This window comes from Delphinapterus leucas, chromosome 2, assembly GCF_059928025.1.
Source record: "Delphinapterus leucas isolate spDelLeu-1000000601 "Yukka" chromosome 2, BTC_Dleu_Yukka2, whole genome shotgun sequence".
NCBI lineage: Eukaryota > Metazoa > Chordata > Mammalia > Artiodactyla > Monodontidae > Delphinapterus > Delphinapterus leucas.
Genome location: NC_143130.1, coordinates 41,473,647 through 41,491,295, shown reverse-complemented (window position 1 = coordinate 41,491,295; position 17,649 = coordinate 41,473,647). Strand labels below are relative to the sequence as shown.

The 17,649-nt window shown below is 46.8% G+C and overlaps 1 protein-coding gene across 3 annotated transcripts in view; it reads left to right on the top strand.

Annotated features, from left to right (window-relative positions):
* ABHD2 (abhydrolase domain containing 2, acylglycerol lipase) overlaps positions 1 to 16,559 on the top strand; it is a 109,919-nt gene extending 93,360 nt beyond the window's left edge. For all 3 annotated transcript variants that reach the window (XM_022564056.3, XM_022564057.3, XM_089906816.1), the window contains 5 exons: positions 1,550 to 1,642; positions 4,190 to 4,300; positions 6,837 to 6,906; positions 8,395 to 8,479; positions 10,668 to 16,559. In XM_022564056.3, the coding sequence (XP_022419764.1) occupies positions 1,550 to 1,642; positions 4,190 to 4,300; positions 6,837 to 6,906; positions 8,395 to 8,479; positions 10,668 to 10,864 (556 nt within the window). In that variant the 3' untranslated portion in view covers positions 10,865 to 16,559. The remainder of the gene's footprint in view (positions 1 to 1,549; positions 1,643 to 4,189; positions 4,301 to 6,836; positions 6,907 to 8,394; positions 8,480 to 10,667) is intronic.
* Positions 16,560 to 17,649: the final 1,090 nt, after the last annotated feature.

Genomic DNA, 17,649 nt, shown 5'->3' with positions numbered 1-17,649 from the left:
GACCTTTGAAGGCAGTGTTAGTCTTCACTGTGAGCTTTAGCCCATGTTTTATGAGCACGTCATAGGCCGTTAAATCCACAAACCCTTTCACTTTTGACTTCCCACCAGCTCTGATTTTTTAACCACGATGTTACAGGAAATGTTTGTTATTCCAAAATTGAAGTGTGGCAGTTTTGGGGAAATTACTTTTGTAACTCCCTGGATTTTTTTTAAAAAATACCTATGTACCACCCTCCCTCAAGAGTCCCCTCTCTGGCTATCTGGGAGATGAGGCCAATGGATTCTGTATGGGAATAGTGACACCCAGACTCATTCCCAGGGTGGAATCAGGCCTCAAGACTCAGAAATCTGCAAAATGAAGGTTAGCGTGGCCTCCATGGCAGCTGTGTCTGGGTTCACACCCCCCGAGGGAAGAAAGCACGAAGTGGGGAGGGCTGAGCGGCAGCCTGGGAATGACAACATCAGTGTTTGTTCACCTGACACGTGGGTGAGGAAATCTGGCCGCAGAGGCGAGTAGAGGAGGGACAGGGTGATGGTGGCGGAACACACGTGCTGGAGCCAGGCAGGCCTGGCTTAGACTCAGCCATACCTGACCGTTCCAATGTGACCCAGGGCAGGTCGCTTGACATCTCTGAGCCTGTGGTCTCCTGATCTGGAAGCAGGGGTGTTGCCTGCCTGGTGACCCCACACGTTGGTAGGCCTTGCCGTGCCAATCACACACTAGCTCTAGAGGAAAAAAGACTCAGGACCAGCCCCAGCAGCTGGGCCTAGAAGGGGTTGATGGCCTCGCTACTTCTTCCATTCCTTGCCCCTTGAATATGCTAAGGCTAATCAAGAGAAAGCTCAAAGTATATGATTTTCCTTTGCCTCACAAATGGCAACAAGTGGTGTTTTTTTTCCCTTCCCATTTTTTAAACTGTTATTGAATGATTCTTTAAATTCTATAGTGCTTTACCATTTTTAAAAGTTTCACACACATGATTTCATACACTCCCATAATAACCCTTCCCCCCACGGCCCCTCCCCCCTTCCCTCTCCCCACTGATAGCCACTAGTTTATTCTGTGAGTCTGCTTCTTTTGTGTTTTATTCACTAGTTTGTTGTATTTTTTTAGATTCCACATATAAGTGTTTTCAGGTTTTGCCGTGCACTTATTTTCTCCACACACCCCCTCCCTTTACACACTCCTGTTATTAAGCCAGAAAAACATGCTTGCAGGGTAGGAAGCCGAGTAGCGAACGTGCTCAAATGACAATTGAAGCAGTTCCTGTGACGAAGAGAAGACCAAGGTAATGGAAAGAGGGGGTCAGGAGTGTCAGCAACAAAGCCTGTGGCCCCAGAGAGCTTTCTGGCTGGGGCTTCATGTTCAGCAACGTTCAGCTGTCCTGGTGTCTCTACAGGTGGTTTGAGGACCACGCATCCAAGCCCACGTTCCAGCGTAGGGAGCCGGCGCTCTCCAGCGGCAAGAGCTCTGCCTTCTGCCCTCGCCAGCCCCATCCTCTCCTCTCCAGGACGCAGTCCCTCTCACTGTCACTTGTGGTTCTTCCAGGGCCCAGGAAACCTTCATGCAGTGGGATCAGTGCCGGCGCTTCTACAACTTCCTCATGGCCGACAACATGAAGAAGATTATCCTCTCGCACAGGTGTGGTGCCTTCCCTATCCCTTGGGAGACAGTTCCTTTCTGAGCTTATTTCACTAAAAACCAAAATTCCTCTTTCTTCAGGAAAAAAAAAAAAGGCAGGGGTGGTACACATTGTCTGCTGACTGTTTTGTGACTTGGTTAGAAACAAACTTGTCCCAAGCTACCAAATTCACCAAATCGCTTTCTGCTTCCATAATTTTCAAAAAGTCCAAGAAGAAAGAGAAACCGTTTCCACACCATTCTTTCCCAAATGCGGGCAATCCTGAGGGTGGCTTGTCACTGTTGGGGAGCTTTTCTCCTTAGGATGCTTTTGTGCTTGGGGATCCAGAATCGTTCTCTGCTGGCTCTTGGGGTTCTGACCAAGCAGCAGCGTGACAGGAGTCCGGCCGCTGATGCCAAGCATGGTGTCCACACTCTCCATTCTCTGCCCGCCCGTCTCCTGCTCAGAATCCTTTGGTGGGTTAGCCCCTGACAAGTGCTTAGAGCAGCGCCTGGTCTTCAGTAGCGCTCAAGAAATATTAGTGATGATTTCATCGTTGTGATTATTGTTAGCGATATTGGCTCTCCCTCCTCCCCCATGCCTCTCTCCCTCTCCAGCTGGACCAGGCCGCTCAGAGGCCCACGTGCCCTCTGGCCTCTCCCACACCACTTATGCCCTTGTTGAGGACCCCCTTCCCCTCATCTCTGCTTGTCCAAACCCAGCCCATCCTTTTAGGTCCGTCTCGGGTATCTGCCTCTGTGAAGCTAGCTCCTCCCCCGACAAGTCATTTTTCTGCTGCCTCCGCAGTGTGAGTCCCGCATCATGAACTAAACTGGAAAGCACTGGAGGGCTCAGGCGTGTTTTGATTCCCCCAGAGCCTGGTACATATTGGGCACTCAAAAAGTACAATTTTAGGGGGTTTTTGATGCCATCCTAGGAAAAGCAACCTGACTGAATGATCAGTTTCTTATCCTATTTTTTTTCAGTGATTAAAAGAAAATGTACTGCCCACCTGGCCAGCCAAGCACCCTAGATTGGGCTTCCTGTAGGTGGGGTTCACATGGCGCCTGGGCAAGGCTGGCGCTTGCAGGCCCCTCAGGCTGCCAGGCACATCCCCAGGCCCTGGTGTTGGGTGGGTGGAGGGCACAGGGAGACTTATGTCCCCCAGGCTGGCTGAGTTTCTGCTCAGATCGTGGTGTGTGAGCATCAGTTGTGTGCTGGGCCCTGATTCAGGTATGGCTCAGCTGAGGTTTGGATGGATCCAGGGATTTGCTGAGGTTCCAGCAGGGGTGAAACCAGGCCATCAGACACCAATTCCAAGTCCTCTGTCTGTCTTCCCATACCTCTGCAATGGAAAGTGAACTCCTTCCTCCCAGGGAACATTTGTTTTGCTACAGGGCCCAGTCTTGCCATTAATAAATTAGTCCAAAAGGTCCATCTTGTAATTCTTAACAAACTGGCAGAGTCCTCTGGATGTGCTCTCAGGGTATTTACATTTTTAAAATTTACCACAGAAAGCCAAACACCTAGAAATTTTAGGGATACTTTATTATAATTTTTTTTCTCTATCAGCATTGTCTTTTCTTTTTTAAAATTTTGTTCTAGTTTTATTGGGACACACTTTAAATTGTGAATTCTATCCTTTAAGTATATAATCTTCCTAATACTCTTTTGAAAAAAAAATTTTTAAGAAATCTGTTCCTCTTCTTTGGAAGAGGTTGTGAATGGATACCAGAGCATTTAGTTTCCGTAATGAATTTTTCCCACTGTAGGGCCAAACCTCAAAGCAAACTCAGTCTTCCTTCAGCTGTGTGAGTGAGAGCCCTTGCTGGGAATGGACGTCTAAATGTGCACATTTTGATCTCTGCCTTTGTTGTCATCCTCTCCAGAAGGATCATTTTCTTACTGGAAATAATTACTCTTCTGAGTATATGTTAGCTTTTTAGCGAAAATACTGGAGGGCTGTTGATTTGCCCAAATGCTGAATGGGTTAACCGTTATCTTCCTTGTTAAGTGACACAAAGGGCTCATAAAGAGAAAGGGGTTCTGCTAAAGGGGGCGGTGTCAACACCAGTGTAAAGATGGGGCCTCCACAACTTTAGACTAAGGCCCCCCACTGTTTGGCTGACAGCCCACCACAGGCCACAGAGCCCATCCTGAGACCTCTCTGCAGGGCCAGTTTTGTAATAGTCACCTAGGCTCAAATACAATCTTCAGTTTGTCTAGCTGCCCCTTAGACAGCGGCAAGGAAAATAAGGTCTTGCTGTTGATCCTTCTTCGGTTATTCAAAAGTCAACAGTGCAAGGGCGTCCTCTGGGACATTCTGAAGGCTGAAGGGATTTATTTCTAAGTTACGCGCAGACGCTATGTCAGAGACCCTCTCCTGGCTTGCCTCTGGGCAAGAAAGTAGGCTCGGCTGTGGTTGTTTATCATGTGCTTTAAAAAAAATTTTTTTTCAGCTTTACTGAGGTATGATTGACAAAATTGTAAGGTATTTCATTGTACAGTGTGATGATTTGGTTTGTCATCTGCTTTTCATTCTCTGTTTGCTTCTTGTCTCATTGTAGGCAAGCTCTTTTTGGAGACCATGTTAAGAAACCTCAGAGCCTGGAGGACACGGACTTGAGCCGCCTCTACACAGCCACGTCCCTGATGCAGATCGACGACAATGTGATGAGGTGTGCCCATGCTCTGGGGCAGGGTGCTAGGCGGGAGGTAGCAGGCCGTTGCTGCCCAGCGCTAGGGGTTTCCTCTGCCCACTTTAGTGTTAAGGGTTTTGGTTTTTTGTTTGTTTTTTAATGTCCACTGTTTAAAAACTGAAGATTTCACAGAGAAATCCAAATTTCTAATGTCTCTTAAAAAAATAGGAAGAGGACTTCCCTGGCAGTCCAGTGGTTAGGACTCAGCACTTCAAATGCAGGGGGTGCGGGTTAGATCCCTGGTCAGGAAACTAGAATCCCACATGCCACATGGCATGGCATGGCCAAAAAATGTAAAAAAAAAAAAAAATAGGAAGAGGCTCTGACCACTCGTTCTACATTCCTGCATGGCCAACTGAGCTTGAACTGGGGAGCTGGGGTATGCGTGCCCTAGTTGTCCACAGTCCTCAACACCGGGTCAGGGATCAGATGTCACATAAACTGCATGTGGCATTGGAGTAAAAGGAGAAGGAAAATATTTCTTGTACCTGCCTATGTCTCTATCAAAAGTAGAAAAACCAAAAATAGACCGAGAGAGCTGTGTGTTACAAGAAAAATGGACAGAGCCTCTTCCTTTAGGGGCGTAAAGACTCTCCTCTGAGTGTAATATGCAAAGCCCGCCCACTTCACTCGGTTGCCCTTTCCCTGCCGCCCCTCCAGGCCTCTCCAGGCACCTGAGGTCACCACACTGACAGTGTCCTCTTTCCTGGCACCAGTAGTTTCTGACTGAGGTTAGCATTAGCTGGAAGAGGTAAAGTTAATCTCTGACCTCATCGTTCTCTTGAAAAAGTCATCCTTTTTATTTAGAGATCTCTTGATACCTTCAGGTGTGGCCTAAAGCAAGCTAGTGTTCATCCAATAGATAGGCACATATTGACCTAAGAGTATGAGATCTGTATTTACCTTCCTTATGGGATTTTAGTAGCCTTCTTACACCAAGTAACTTTGAAATATGCCCATGAACAGTTACTCAAAGGAAATGGAAATTGGGAAATTGCTGGCACATTCAGAAGGTGAGAATGAATTATACCCAGCCTCACTTACAATGGGGTGTGCAACTTTACTGTGGTGCAGACACTACACTAATGAGAAAAAGAAAACAAAGTTACTTAAATTTCATTCATCTTCTAAATTGTTTTAAGCCCAAAAGAGAGTGTTCTTCAACTCTTCCTAAAACTCTTCCTTTTTTTTTTTTTTTTTTTTTGCGTTATGCGGGCCTCTCACTGTTGTGGCCTCTCCCGTTGCGGAGCATAGGCTCCAGACGCGCAGGCTCAGTGGCCATGGCTCACGGGCCCAGCCGCTCCGCGGCATGTGGGATCTTCCCAGACCGGGGCACGAACCCGCATTCCCTGCATCGGCAGGCGGACCCTCAACCACTGCGCCACCAGGGAAGCCCTCTTCCTTTTTTAATAGTGCTAGATAGTAGCAGTTTTCATGATCATAACCAGTTTGGGCAGCCTCTTCATCAACCCACCACCAGTAATACTGGAGGACGAGAGTGCCTTCCTGGCCCGCTGAGACCTCAAAGGGGCTGATTTCACGGAGACAAATGTCCTAGAGATGATTTCTGCACTCGGCCTCCTCCCTGTCAAGTTTGGGCCAAATAGTCCAACCTGAGGGTCCTTCGCCGGCAGAGATGTCTAAGGAGCCTGGGAGTGGAAGAGATCTACAGCTACAGGGGAGCCGAGATACCCTGAAGACCCCAGTCAGGACAAAAAAAACCCTACTATTCACAAACCAGAGGCCTTAATCTGTGTCAGAATGAAATGAGGTTTCCAGAGATCCTCTGACCTGGGGTTGACTCTGTCTCCTGGTGTCAGAGCTCCAGGCTGAATCGTGCCGGCCTCTCAGAGCACAGGGCAGGGCAAAGCTGCAGGACCTGCCTGCTGAAGCACCGAAGGGTTTGTCAATGTCAGTGTGTCTCTGACTACTGCTCCATGGAGGACAGAGTCGGTAACTTTGAATCCCATTTCTATTATCCAGTACATATTTCATTCCAGTTCACAGTGGTCCAGATCACTCTGCCAGGAAGAATTCTGTTGAAAACAAAGTTCTAGTAAATGTCTTCGAATTGCAGTTTCTTAGTGTCTACAGTGACATCTGGTTTTATGCTGCCTCAAAAAGATGTAACATCCGCTAATAATTACTACAGATAACACTTACTGAGTAATTAATCTGGGCCAGTCACTGTGCTAATCAAATGTCACTTTAATGTCGTAAATCTCACAGTGCCGTTAAAGAAGCTTCTGTCGCTAGCTCCATTTTACAGAGGAGAAGCTCAGAGAGGTTAAACCCTTTGCCTAAGGTCCATAGTCAGTAAGTGACAGAGCCAGGATTTGAAGCCAGATGCCAAAGCTGGGTGCTCTTAACCCCTAACTCTGGTGCCTGTGTATATTCTACTGATATGATGAGCTAGTGTGGGAACTGGCACAGTAATAAAATCAATTCAGCATTCTAATCTTATTTCAAGCGTTGTTTTGTCTTTTTCCTTTGTGTGTGTGTGTGTGTGTCCCAGGAAGTTTCATGGCTATAGCTCCCTGAAGGAATATTACGAGGAAGAAAGCTGCATGAGGTACCTGCACAGGGTGAGTGACCACGTCAACTCAGGAAACAGCATCTCAGAATTAGTATCGCCCCACCCAGCTCCACCCGTGATATAACAAGCATCCCTCCTAAGCTTTCCTGGTGGAAGCTCTCCCAGCATCTGGCTCCAACTGCTCTAGTTGTTGACTTGGATTTATTATTGAACCAAACTCTGCCCCTCTGTGACCTCCATATAATATCCCAGAGCTGCCCCTCAGTGCGGTGAAAGCCCTTAAAATCGCTACCGCACCCATTTTTTTCTTAGTCTTCCTTTGACTGTATAATCCTGCCTGGTTCCTATACCATGGTTCCTCCCAGGAAGTCCATGTAGATTTCTTATAATCCTAGACCCTGTTTTGGTCATCGTGTATTTTGTTGGTATGGTGCCTAGGACTGAACTCAAAATTCCTGCCATGATCTGGCAAGCACAGAGTGAAATAGATGCATTTCTGTATCAGAATGATAGAGGAGCATGTGTTTTGTCGAAGTAGACTGGTTTATATTAATGCAGGTGTGAGCAGCTACAATAAACTTTGTATTAAATTAAGCTTGTGGCCAGTCATAACCCCCATGTTTTTTACCTGAACCACCACCAAATCAGTCTCTCCCCTTCTGTCTTTGAACAGTTGCTCTTTCTACTCAAACACAGGACTTCCCATTTATCCCTATCAATGTCCACCTGTTGTTTGGTCCACCGCTCCCCCAGCTTAAGCATACCATTGTGAATGGCAGTTCTGCCTTCGTGTCATATCGGCCACCCCTCCTACTTTAGCATCATCATCCAGGCTTTTCATGTCTTCATTTAAGCCATTACAGAAACGTGAAGCTGTCCAGAGCCAGTGTCAGGGGCCTCCAGGTGAGGCAACCAGTCATTACGTTCCTGGGCATGGCTGTTCAGTAATGTCTGAGCACCCCCATCAGCACCACCTCTGCTAAAATGAAAAAGGACGCTTACTGACTGTTTTGATAAATGGACGTTGAATGCAAAGCTGCCAAGAGCTTCCCGATATCCACCAGCCTGCACCTATTTTCAACCTTCAGATTCTTCTAGAAAGCCTCCTTTGTCTGGAGTGGAGCACACTCCTTTTTTCCTCCCCACCATATAAATTGAATGAATATGTACATAACTCTGTAAAGTCATTTTTCGGAAAGGTATGGCTAATATGAGACACTATGCGGACGATCAGAAATATTTTGCCAGTGGGTATTGTAGAGTCTTTACCCGTGCTCCATCAGAGCACATGGGTCACCTAGGACACCGAGCTTGGCTCCTGCACATGCCTGCCAGGGCTGTGATCACAGCAGCAGTTATCATTCCTGCCACCACCAGGAAATACGAGGTGTCCTGAGTCCACATGTTCAGGAAACTGAGCACTGACCCTCTTCCCTTTGCTTCAAAGACATATCCGGTAGTGTATTTGAGCCTTGGATCAACGGGGTCTAAAAAGAGAGAACTGATCATTTAATTCTGCTTTATTTTCTTGTTTCAGATTTATGTACCTCTCATGTTGGTGAATGCAGCTGATGACCCCTTGGTGCATGAAAGTCTTCTAACCATTCCAAAGTCTCTTTCAGGTCAGTGTTTCTTGCTGCTGCTCCCTCAACCGCTCAGCAAATTGCCACAGTATGTCACCTTCATCATGCTGTCATATCCTGGCGATCAGGGTATCTCTTGGCAGTGTTCTTATTTATTCTAGCCTGATAGTTCTGGGGCTGTGATGGAGCCTGGGTAGAGCCTTTTCATGTTCTCTCCTGGTGCAAGAGACAGGATCATCATTTATATCCATAGCCAAGAGGTTCGGGGAGTCCCCTGGTGTTCTGTGAAATTATGGCCTCAGGGATGTGGGTCCATTAAGTCTGAGAGTTTGACTTAAAGAGATATTTAGACTTAAAATTTGACCTGAAAAGCAAAACAAAAAAGCCAGTTTTGCTACCTCTTGTGACAGACAGCCTCCCCATCTGCTTTGAGGATAAAAATATAAGCAACTGAAAAAGCAAAGAAGGTTGTTCATGAGAATGTTATCTTGCCCCAGGCTTGCACGGCCTCACAGCATGCTAGGTAGGAGCTACGGGATAAACTAGAAAGAGGGTAACGGAAGGAAACACTTGGGTCACAATCTAAAGTTACTTTGCATTGTACCTAATCTCCTCCCTTCCCAGTCCTCTGTGATTACATTTCCTCTTGTAAATACCATATGTTAACCAGGGGGAAAAGGGGTACTTCTGATTCTCTCATGACCCCAAGTTAAAGAGTAGATAACATAGCAAGCAGATAAAGGACCCACGCCCAGACAGAGCTCCGTTCTCCGCTCAGAGTGAATGCGTGTGTCGCAGGTGCATTATGTGATAAAAAGCTATGTGTCAACCGTCTATCAAACTACAGGCTCCCTACACAAAAGCAGCCACGTGGGCTGCAGTGAGAGGAAGCAGCCATGCTGGTTTCCTTCTGCATATCTAAAGTAACATCCATAACAGTAATGCTGTCACACAGAAACTTACAAAATAGCAGCCGAAAGGGAAGAATAAAGGGGGTCAGACAAGAAAAAAGCCCTTGCAGAGCCAGAAATGTGAGTGCCAGGAAGCGCCTCAGAGGCCTGGAGCAGCCAGCAAGGGACCCGTTGTCACTTATCCCCCTGGGAAGAGAGATGCTCCCTGTGGTACCTGACTGTACCTGGCTGCCCATTTTGCACATATCTTTGGTAATGGCTTTACCAGCCCATGCGGGACTAACTTAAACATGGACTCATAAAGTCAAGCTCCAGGTTAATAATTCTCAAATGGCCGTTTAGCACGTGCCATTGAGAGCTTGGCCGTCTTTTAACGCAACTTGCAGCTTTATGTTTTAGCCTTGAAAAATAAAGTTCTGTAATGAAAAATCATTGACTCCATTGAATTCATCTGGTTCTCTAGTAAATAAGAGTGTTAAGTGTTATGAGTCCCTCCTCAAAGGCTGGTCCCCACCAGTAGCATCGGCATCGCCCAGGAGCTTGTCAGAAACACAGAATCTGGGGACTTCCCTGGTGGCGAAGTGGTTAAGACTCCGCGCTCCCAATGCAGGGGGCCCAGGTTCCATCCCTGGTCGGGGAACTAGATCCTGCACACTGCAACTGAGAGCCTGCATGCCACAACTAAAGATCCCACATGCCGCAACTAAGACCCAGTGCAGCCAAATAAATAAATAAATATCTTTTTAAAAAAAGAAATGCAGAATCTCAGCTCCTTCCCCAGGCCTGTTAAAGCTGAATCTGCATTTTAAGGCAGTCTCCCGGGTGATTTGGATACACGAAGTTGGGAGGTACTTGGCTGTACAATCAAGTCAGCTGGGGAGTTTTAGCAACACCAGCGCCTGGGTCCTCCCTCTCTCACCTACCACCCCCCAACTCCACCCCACCCCTACCCTCAAATCAGAATCTCATTGGTCTGGATGCAACATAGGGATCATAAAAAAACCCCAGGTGATTCTAATATGCAGCCAAGTTTGAGAACCACTTAGAGTTTTAAGGATCTCCTAAGGTGGTACCCATTCTGCTCCAAAGCCAAGCTGCTATTCCAAAACTTGCTAGATCCCACCATGTTGCCTGCCTCACCAAATCTCCCTCCCGCTTTGGTGAATGAGGCAGAGGGAGTAGAAATCAGATGCCCACTTAGGTGACACCTTCGCCTGTGGGGAAAGCCTGGGCCGCCCTGGTCAGCTCACTTTTGCACCTCCTGCCCTGGAGCTGGTCAGAGAACAGTGACTCACTCAGCTGCCTTTCTCCTACAGAGAAACGGGAGAACGTGATGTTTGTGCTGCCCCTGCACGGGGGCCACCTGGGCTTCTTTGAGGGGTCCGTGCTGTTCCCCGAGCCCCTGACATGGATGGATAAGCTGGTGGTGGAGTACGCCAATGCCATTTGCCAGTGGGAACGTAACAAGTCGCAGTGCTCTGACACGGAACAGGTGGAGGCCGACCTGGAGTGAGGCAGTCCCCGGACTCTGGTGCGCGCCAGCTGCCCTGGTCACCGGCTGTTTCAGGTCTCCCATCTCCCTCAGTGACCTGGATCTGACCTCACACCATCAACGGAGACCACCCACTAGACACACCTGACTTGAAGTAGGTGGCCGTCCCTGGGAGCTCCAGGCTATTTTTGTGCTTAGTTACTGGTTTTCTCCACTGCATTGTTAGCCATGGTGACAAGCGACGGGGTTTTCACCCTCCTGTCCGATGTCAGCATCTGATTGCTTTCAAGCCAATTACATCTAGTTTCCCTATTAAAAATGTGTCTGAACAGCAGTTTTGCTTTGCCAATCAGAAGGCTTTTCCCCAAGAGCAGTGAAGGATGTATGTTATTTTGTGGTGGTGTATGTGTCCTGACGTAGACCCTAAAAAGAGCCAATGCTGTAGATGCAGCTCAGCTTGGGAGCCGGGGACCCTGGGCCTCCCAGGCCAAGACTGTAGCCTCCTACGTGGCAAAGAAAATTCCCTTGACTCACAAACCACGTTTCTCCCCCACTGTCCTCTAAGACAGTTTTCCCACAGGTTGCTGTTGATGAGAGTTACCTGGGACGCTTGTTACAAATTCAGCCTCCCGGGTCCCTCCCCTTGGAGAAGCTGTTTCAGTGGGTCTGGGAAGGGGCCTGGGGATTCTAATTTTTGACAGGTGCCCCAGGTGATTCTCCTCACCAGGCAAATTTGAGAAGCACGATTGTGCAGAGCCTTTAAATTAGAAACATCTCGGTAGTTTGTGTTGTTGAAATTCGTAGTCAGAGGTATCTCTTAGATCCCAGGAGCCTCCAAAGCTGCAAGGCCTATCTTGTACGGCTGCCCTGGTGCGATCGCTATGTGATGTCTCAGAAAGGGCTTGGGCTGGGGGTGAAGACTTCAGGCCATGCCTGACTCTGCCTCTCACTGGCTATATGACCCTGGAAAAGTCCCTTTGAACTTTTGTTTCTTCACCTGTAAAATGGGGGACTTGGGCCAGGTAGATTGCCGATATCACTACCAGTTCTAAAGTTCAATGACAAACTCAGTTTACTGAGGTTTGAGAGAACACCTCTCCAGGGGAGCCTGAGAGCTATTCTAAGCATGTAGACGTCATTTGCCTTTCCTTCTTTTTTTTTTATGTCCCTCATTTCATATAAAGAGGGGTTTTTTTTGGTGTTTTTTTTTAACCCTCAGTTATAATTTTATTTTTTTAACCCAGGTCTCTCTAACTCTGGCTTTTGATACCAAACAATTCAAAAGTTGGATCTGAGTTTGGAGAAATATCTTTCCAACTGAAGAGGGTGTGATTTTGAAACCAGATTTTGTAATGTAATAGCTCATATTTGTAGCGTGTTGGACAGATCTTTCCAGAGCGTTATCTTCTCAAATGAAAAGTCACTCTACATTTCAAGTACTCCTTTCCTCCAATCCTGTGGTACTTGAATATCTAAAAACCCTGCACTTTGAAAAATCAGCAGTTGCTATCTGGAACTAAACAGAATTACAAGTGAAATGACCTATAGATACTTTAAAAAAAAAAAATTCCTGGCTTCCTCTCCTTTGCTATAGGACAGACAGGAATGTAAATAGTGGGTCTGTATGTGCCACCTGAGGGCCTGGATGCAGACCCTTATGGCCGCAGGTGAATGTAGTTTGGGCATCGGTCCAAGTCATGTGACAGTAATGTCTGTAACCTGAAGAAGTTGTTTTCTGACAATCACCAGGTCATCCTAAATAATAACATCAAAAACAGCCGTATCTGAAGAGACTGAGACTTCTATGGTCTCGACTTTGCTTCGGTACAATTTCTCACACACACCAAATTCATCATTGTGACTTTCCCCCCAAGTTGTTACTTTTCAAGTGCTTTTCTTTTTCATGTTCTTTTAGTACAAATTGGCACTTTATCATCTACCCCTCAATTTCGAAGCTAGTCTCTCCCCTCTGTTACTTTTCCCTCCAACCAACAACCACAGCTGTAATCTAGAAGGTTCATGGTCATATATCCTGCTACAACCTTCATGTCTCAAGACCTTTTTTTGTGAAATTAGACGAATGAAGCAATAACTTAATGGGGTTGAATCACCATCCCAGGAAGCAAGAGGCTCCTTTTCATTTGCCTTAGGTCACATCCCTTGATCTATTCCGACAAAGCAGTGGCCAGGTACCAGCTCCATTCAGGAGGAGAAAACAGTCCTGTTGTCACACACTTGGCAGGGATGGGGGCAGAAGTCCTCGGAGCGTGGTGTGCACGGCAGTTCTGGTGGCCCACGGAGGAGAGGCAGGGCTCGGGGCACAGCCTTTGTTGCCACATAACCGGAATTTACCCCACGGGACTGTGGAGACCGTCTCCCAGCTGAAATCTTTTTAGTGTGTGACTCTGAATGGCACTTACATTCCATTTTGGCTCGCATGAAATCAACTGAAGGCCTCTGTTCAAGCTCCAGGCTCTCAGGCAGGGAAATAAGAGTGTAACTGTGGCTATCTTACAGGAAAATTCTTGTTTGTCCCTGAATGAGAGCACAGAGGCATTGAATTTACAGAGATGCGAGCTCGCCTAATAAACAAGGGAGCAGCATTTTATATGTAGGTCAGCTTTTTCCTTCCTCCAGCTTTCCTTGCTTTTCCTTCGTTCCTGATGATAATGTGAGGGCTCTTGCTACTGAGGTCCTCTTGGGCTAAAACAAGGCAGAATTTTCAAAAAGTATTTGAATATTATATTTTAAAATCAGGTTAAAAATACAATAAAATCAGGTTAAGGATATAAATTGCAGAAACCTAGACAGTTCTATCGCAGGAAGAACATTTTAAAAACAAGCAGGTTTTTAACAGTTCTCCCGGTTGTTCTCCCTGCCTCTAAACAGTTTGAAGACAGTGATGAAGACCCCAGTCAAGTCAGGATTATCTGACTTGAAAAAATGGTCTCAAGTCTCCTAGATGCATTTATGTTAGTAGGGAGTTTAACAGACTTGAGGAAAACCTCTTACCTTCCCGCCCGTGAGTTTGCACCAGTGATTCCAGAGCAGAAGGAAGGCAGAAAGTTGTTTGTTGTCACTATATTCTTTGAACCTCCCCGCAGCGTTTTACACGTGAGAGTGGGAATATACCTGCAAGGGGAGCATCCCTTTCTTGACATGGTGTTAGGGAACCAGGGTTTGGGAGACTTGGATTCTTGTCCTGTCTCTAATTCACATTGGATTGTGGGCAATCACTTCACCTCTCCGAGCTCCAATACCTCATCTTAGACCATCTCTAAGTCTACTTAATCTACTTACACATCATTTGCCAGAACATTCCCGCTGGCCTTCTTACAGCCCTTGCAAGTGGAAACAGATAAGTCAAGACTTCGGGCTGATCTTGAGGGGACTTGGAGAGAGGGAGCTACTGCATTCAGCCTTTGCTGGTGAAGACCCTTGATTTTGCCCAAAGCCCTGTGTCTCTGACTGGCTTCTCTTCAGAGCCTCCATTGTCATCCCAATATTCTTTCTGTACTGAGGGTGGTCTTATGACTGGGACAGGTGCTGACCGTTGGAACGAGGTGGATATCCCCATCCTTCTGTGTGACTCGGGCAAGCTTTGAGAGTTCCCAGGGCAGAAACCCTTCCTGCTCAGACTTTCATTCTAAAACTACAGTCTTCATTAAAGCTGAACTTTCTGGGTAGCTGAGCTTATATGCCTGGCATTTGAATGAGAGCTCTCTTTGTCACTGTGTGGCTTGAGATCCATTTTGCCAGCTCCGGGGAAACAATACATGTGTTCTTGTTTGTGTTTGCCGGGCAAGCAGATGTCTGAGCTGTGAGAGGCTTTTCTTTTCCCGTGGCATTGCTTCTGACTTAGCGCTAAAGTGAAGATCACTGAAACATCACGTTGAGTTGAAAACTCAGGTCTTTGTCGTCTAAGGCAGGACAGGAGAGTTATTACGAAGCATTTCACTGCAGCATCCGCTCACAATATCATCTGGAATTGTTCTCTTTGCCCAGAAAGCCTTAACTTGCCTCTAGAATATCCCCTGGTGGACAACACTATAGCGGCTTTGGAATTCAAATTATTCTGCTGCAGAAGTCTGAAGCAAAGCTGCCACAAAACCAGAAAATGTCTCCATGTGGCCTGTACGCTCCTTATTACATTAGGTGCCCCCACCCCTTGACAATAAGAGCAATCCAGAACTGGCCAAACACCTCATCTCTGACGCCTTTCTTCCTTCTTGGCCTCACTCTGTTGTTCAAAGCCACTTCGGATGCTTCAAAAAACCATGAAAAGTGGCCTGCCTTTGGCATTTAGAGGCCAAGCAATTGGGGGAAAGGTTTTCTTCTCCCCCCTGTTATCAAAGCAGAGGGAAGTGCCCCCTCTTCATAAACTAGGATTGCTTTTGCCAAATTCTATTTGAAGGGGAACGGGCCCGTACTCGCAGTGAGAACTGGGATGCTATCCAAAGCTACAGCTGCTTCCTCTTGCCTATGTCACTGCTGCAACCGCCTCGGACGCTGTAGCCCAGGCATCCCCCCGAAGTGGCCCTTGGAAGCAGGCTGCAGAGCCCAGCTCGCCAGCCATTCTCAGACCCCAGACGGTAGACAGCTCCCCCTTTTGAAGGAGTCAGCCCCCTACACACACCACGTTTTCTGAACCGTTTTTCCTAGCATGTATTGTGGGTAAAACATTCACCTATCTCTAATGAATAAGCTGAAGTTAATTTCCAACCAGTGAATTAAGTCCTTTAACTTGACTCCTGTCAGTCAGTAATAAAACCTATAACCTGCCGTCTCCCCGTTCTGGTCCTCATTAGCCAAGAAATCTATCGCCGTAAGTTGGGGACAGTCCACGTATAGCACCTGCAGAAATACCTTTCATCTCAATAGGCATTCTCCTTCCAGACCACCCACATGGAGCAGCCAACAGTCACGTAGAATAATTGCTGAGCCCTCAGTCCCAGCGCCAGCCACTCCCTCCCAGTGGGTGGGCCGAGTTCCTGGGTGTGGGAGTTAGGTTTGGTTTGGTTTTTGTTTTGGCCTCTTTAGTTTTCCTAAAGCACAAGTCCATGTAGAATCCTGTCACCTCTCCACACCAGTTTCAGGTGATCTGGGTCTCTCCCACTGCCTCAGGAAGACCTTCACTGTACCTGAGCTTTTGACTTCTGCCACTGCAGCTGCCTTAGCGACACCAGGGGCTGGGGGCGTGGAGGGGGGAGCCAGTTTGCATCTCCCCCTTTCTTGGTTAGACTTCCATGAACCCCATTCTTCTGTTGGCAGATCTGCTTCCAGACTGATTTTTGAGAACCATCACTTTCACATTCCTAATTTTTGTTTGTTTTGTTTGATTTTTTTTTTTTTTTTGGACTTTCTGAAACTTCAAATGCTGCCCTGAAAATAATGTATTTTTGAGTTTGTGTTCTGAAAGCCTCCGTGCTGGTGGATTGGGGGTGGGGGAGGCAGAATACAGGATCCTCCAGCACTGAGGTGTTTAAGATTTGCAACTAGCAATGCAATTTTTTCTAAATATGAGGATATTTACCTTTATTAAGAAATTATACTAAACAGTGGTGTCCTTGATCATTTTATGTTCTCATATTACTTTTGGTTCTGTTTTGATTCTGTGTGGTGGTAAACAAAGATCATTACAAACAAAAACTGTAATTTTGTTATCTTTGATTCAATGGAATTTCTTTACTTAAAAAAATAAAAGGCTAAAAATGTGGCGTGGCTGTGCGTCCTTTGTAGTGGAGCTTTTCTATCTAAAAGGATTCTTCCTGTGTCTTCACCGAAGCACGAGCTTGAAAGAAATGGGCAAAACACCAAGTTCTCATCACAACTGATTTTAACCCAGCCTTGCAAATACCAAGGAAATGAGCAGCCCACAGGTGTCTTTACAAGCCCATCCTCTCCAGGAAGAAAGCCAAGGCCTGGGAAGAGTGAGATATCAGCATTTTAAATACTTGCTCTATAAAGTGAACCATGTAGACAGAATGTAAGGTGAGATGTAAATGGTGGTTGCCACGCATGAGTCCCTTCCTTTTCTAATAGTGTTCTTTGAAAAGACTGGGTGAACGTGACCTAAATTAAGGTTATACTGGGTTGGTTGAGTAATGGTGGTGTTTTCTTCTCCTTTGCCTCTGAATCCAAGCTAAGGGTCTCCAAGGGCCAAGCCCTGGCCCAGCCAGGACAGTTGTGCCAGTCTGTGCTCCCCCCACCCCAGGGACCTTGCACTCAGAGTTTTCTTCCCTCCTTGGCCATGCAAAACCTTTGACAAGCTAAGTGGGGTGGGGAGCGTTGGTTTTGGAGGACATGCATTAGCGAGGCCTAAAAATGCCCAATATCGAATTCCAAAGTGTATCCCTTGCTGGTAAGCAAGCTTCTCCCCCAGCACCAACCCCACCGCCCCACTTCCTGTCACCCACAAAATAGCAAGACTACTTTGATCCAAGAAAACCAACTTGCAAAGAATACTAACTATGAAAAGTACCACATGAAAGAGATTTCAGGTCCAGGGTGTTAGGCAGATCGATGCCAACAGCTTGCCAATGTGGTCAGCGCACAGCTGTGCCTCTCCTGATTCTACCCTATAGATTTGCTCTCGGTGACATTTATCTACAATCACTCGCTGACCCAAGGGTGCTGATGTCTTTTTTATTATACCTTCCAATAACAGGCCTCTCAGCTCTAGCTCTATAGGGAGTACTTTCCCATGTTAAGGACCAAACACCTAACTGGATGGCCCTCCAGCTGTATGACAGCCTCCCTCCTCATTTCTGTCTTGGTGTATCCCCCCTTAGAGGGGGTCACATGTA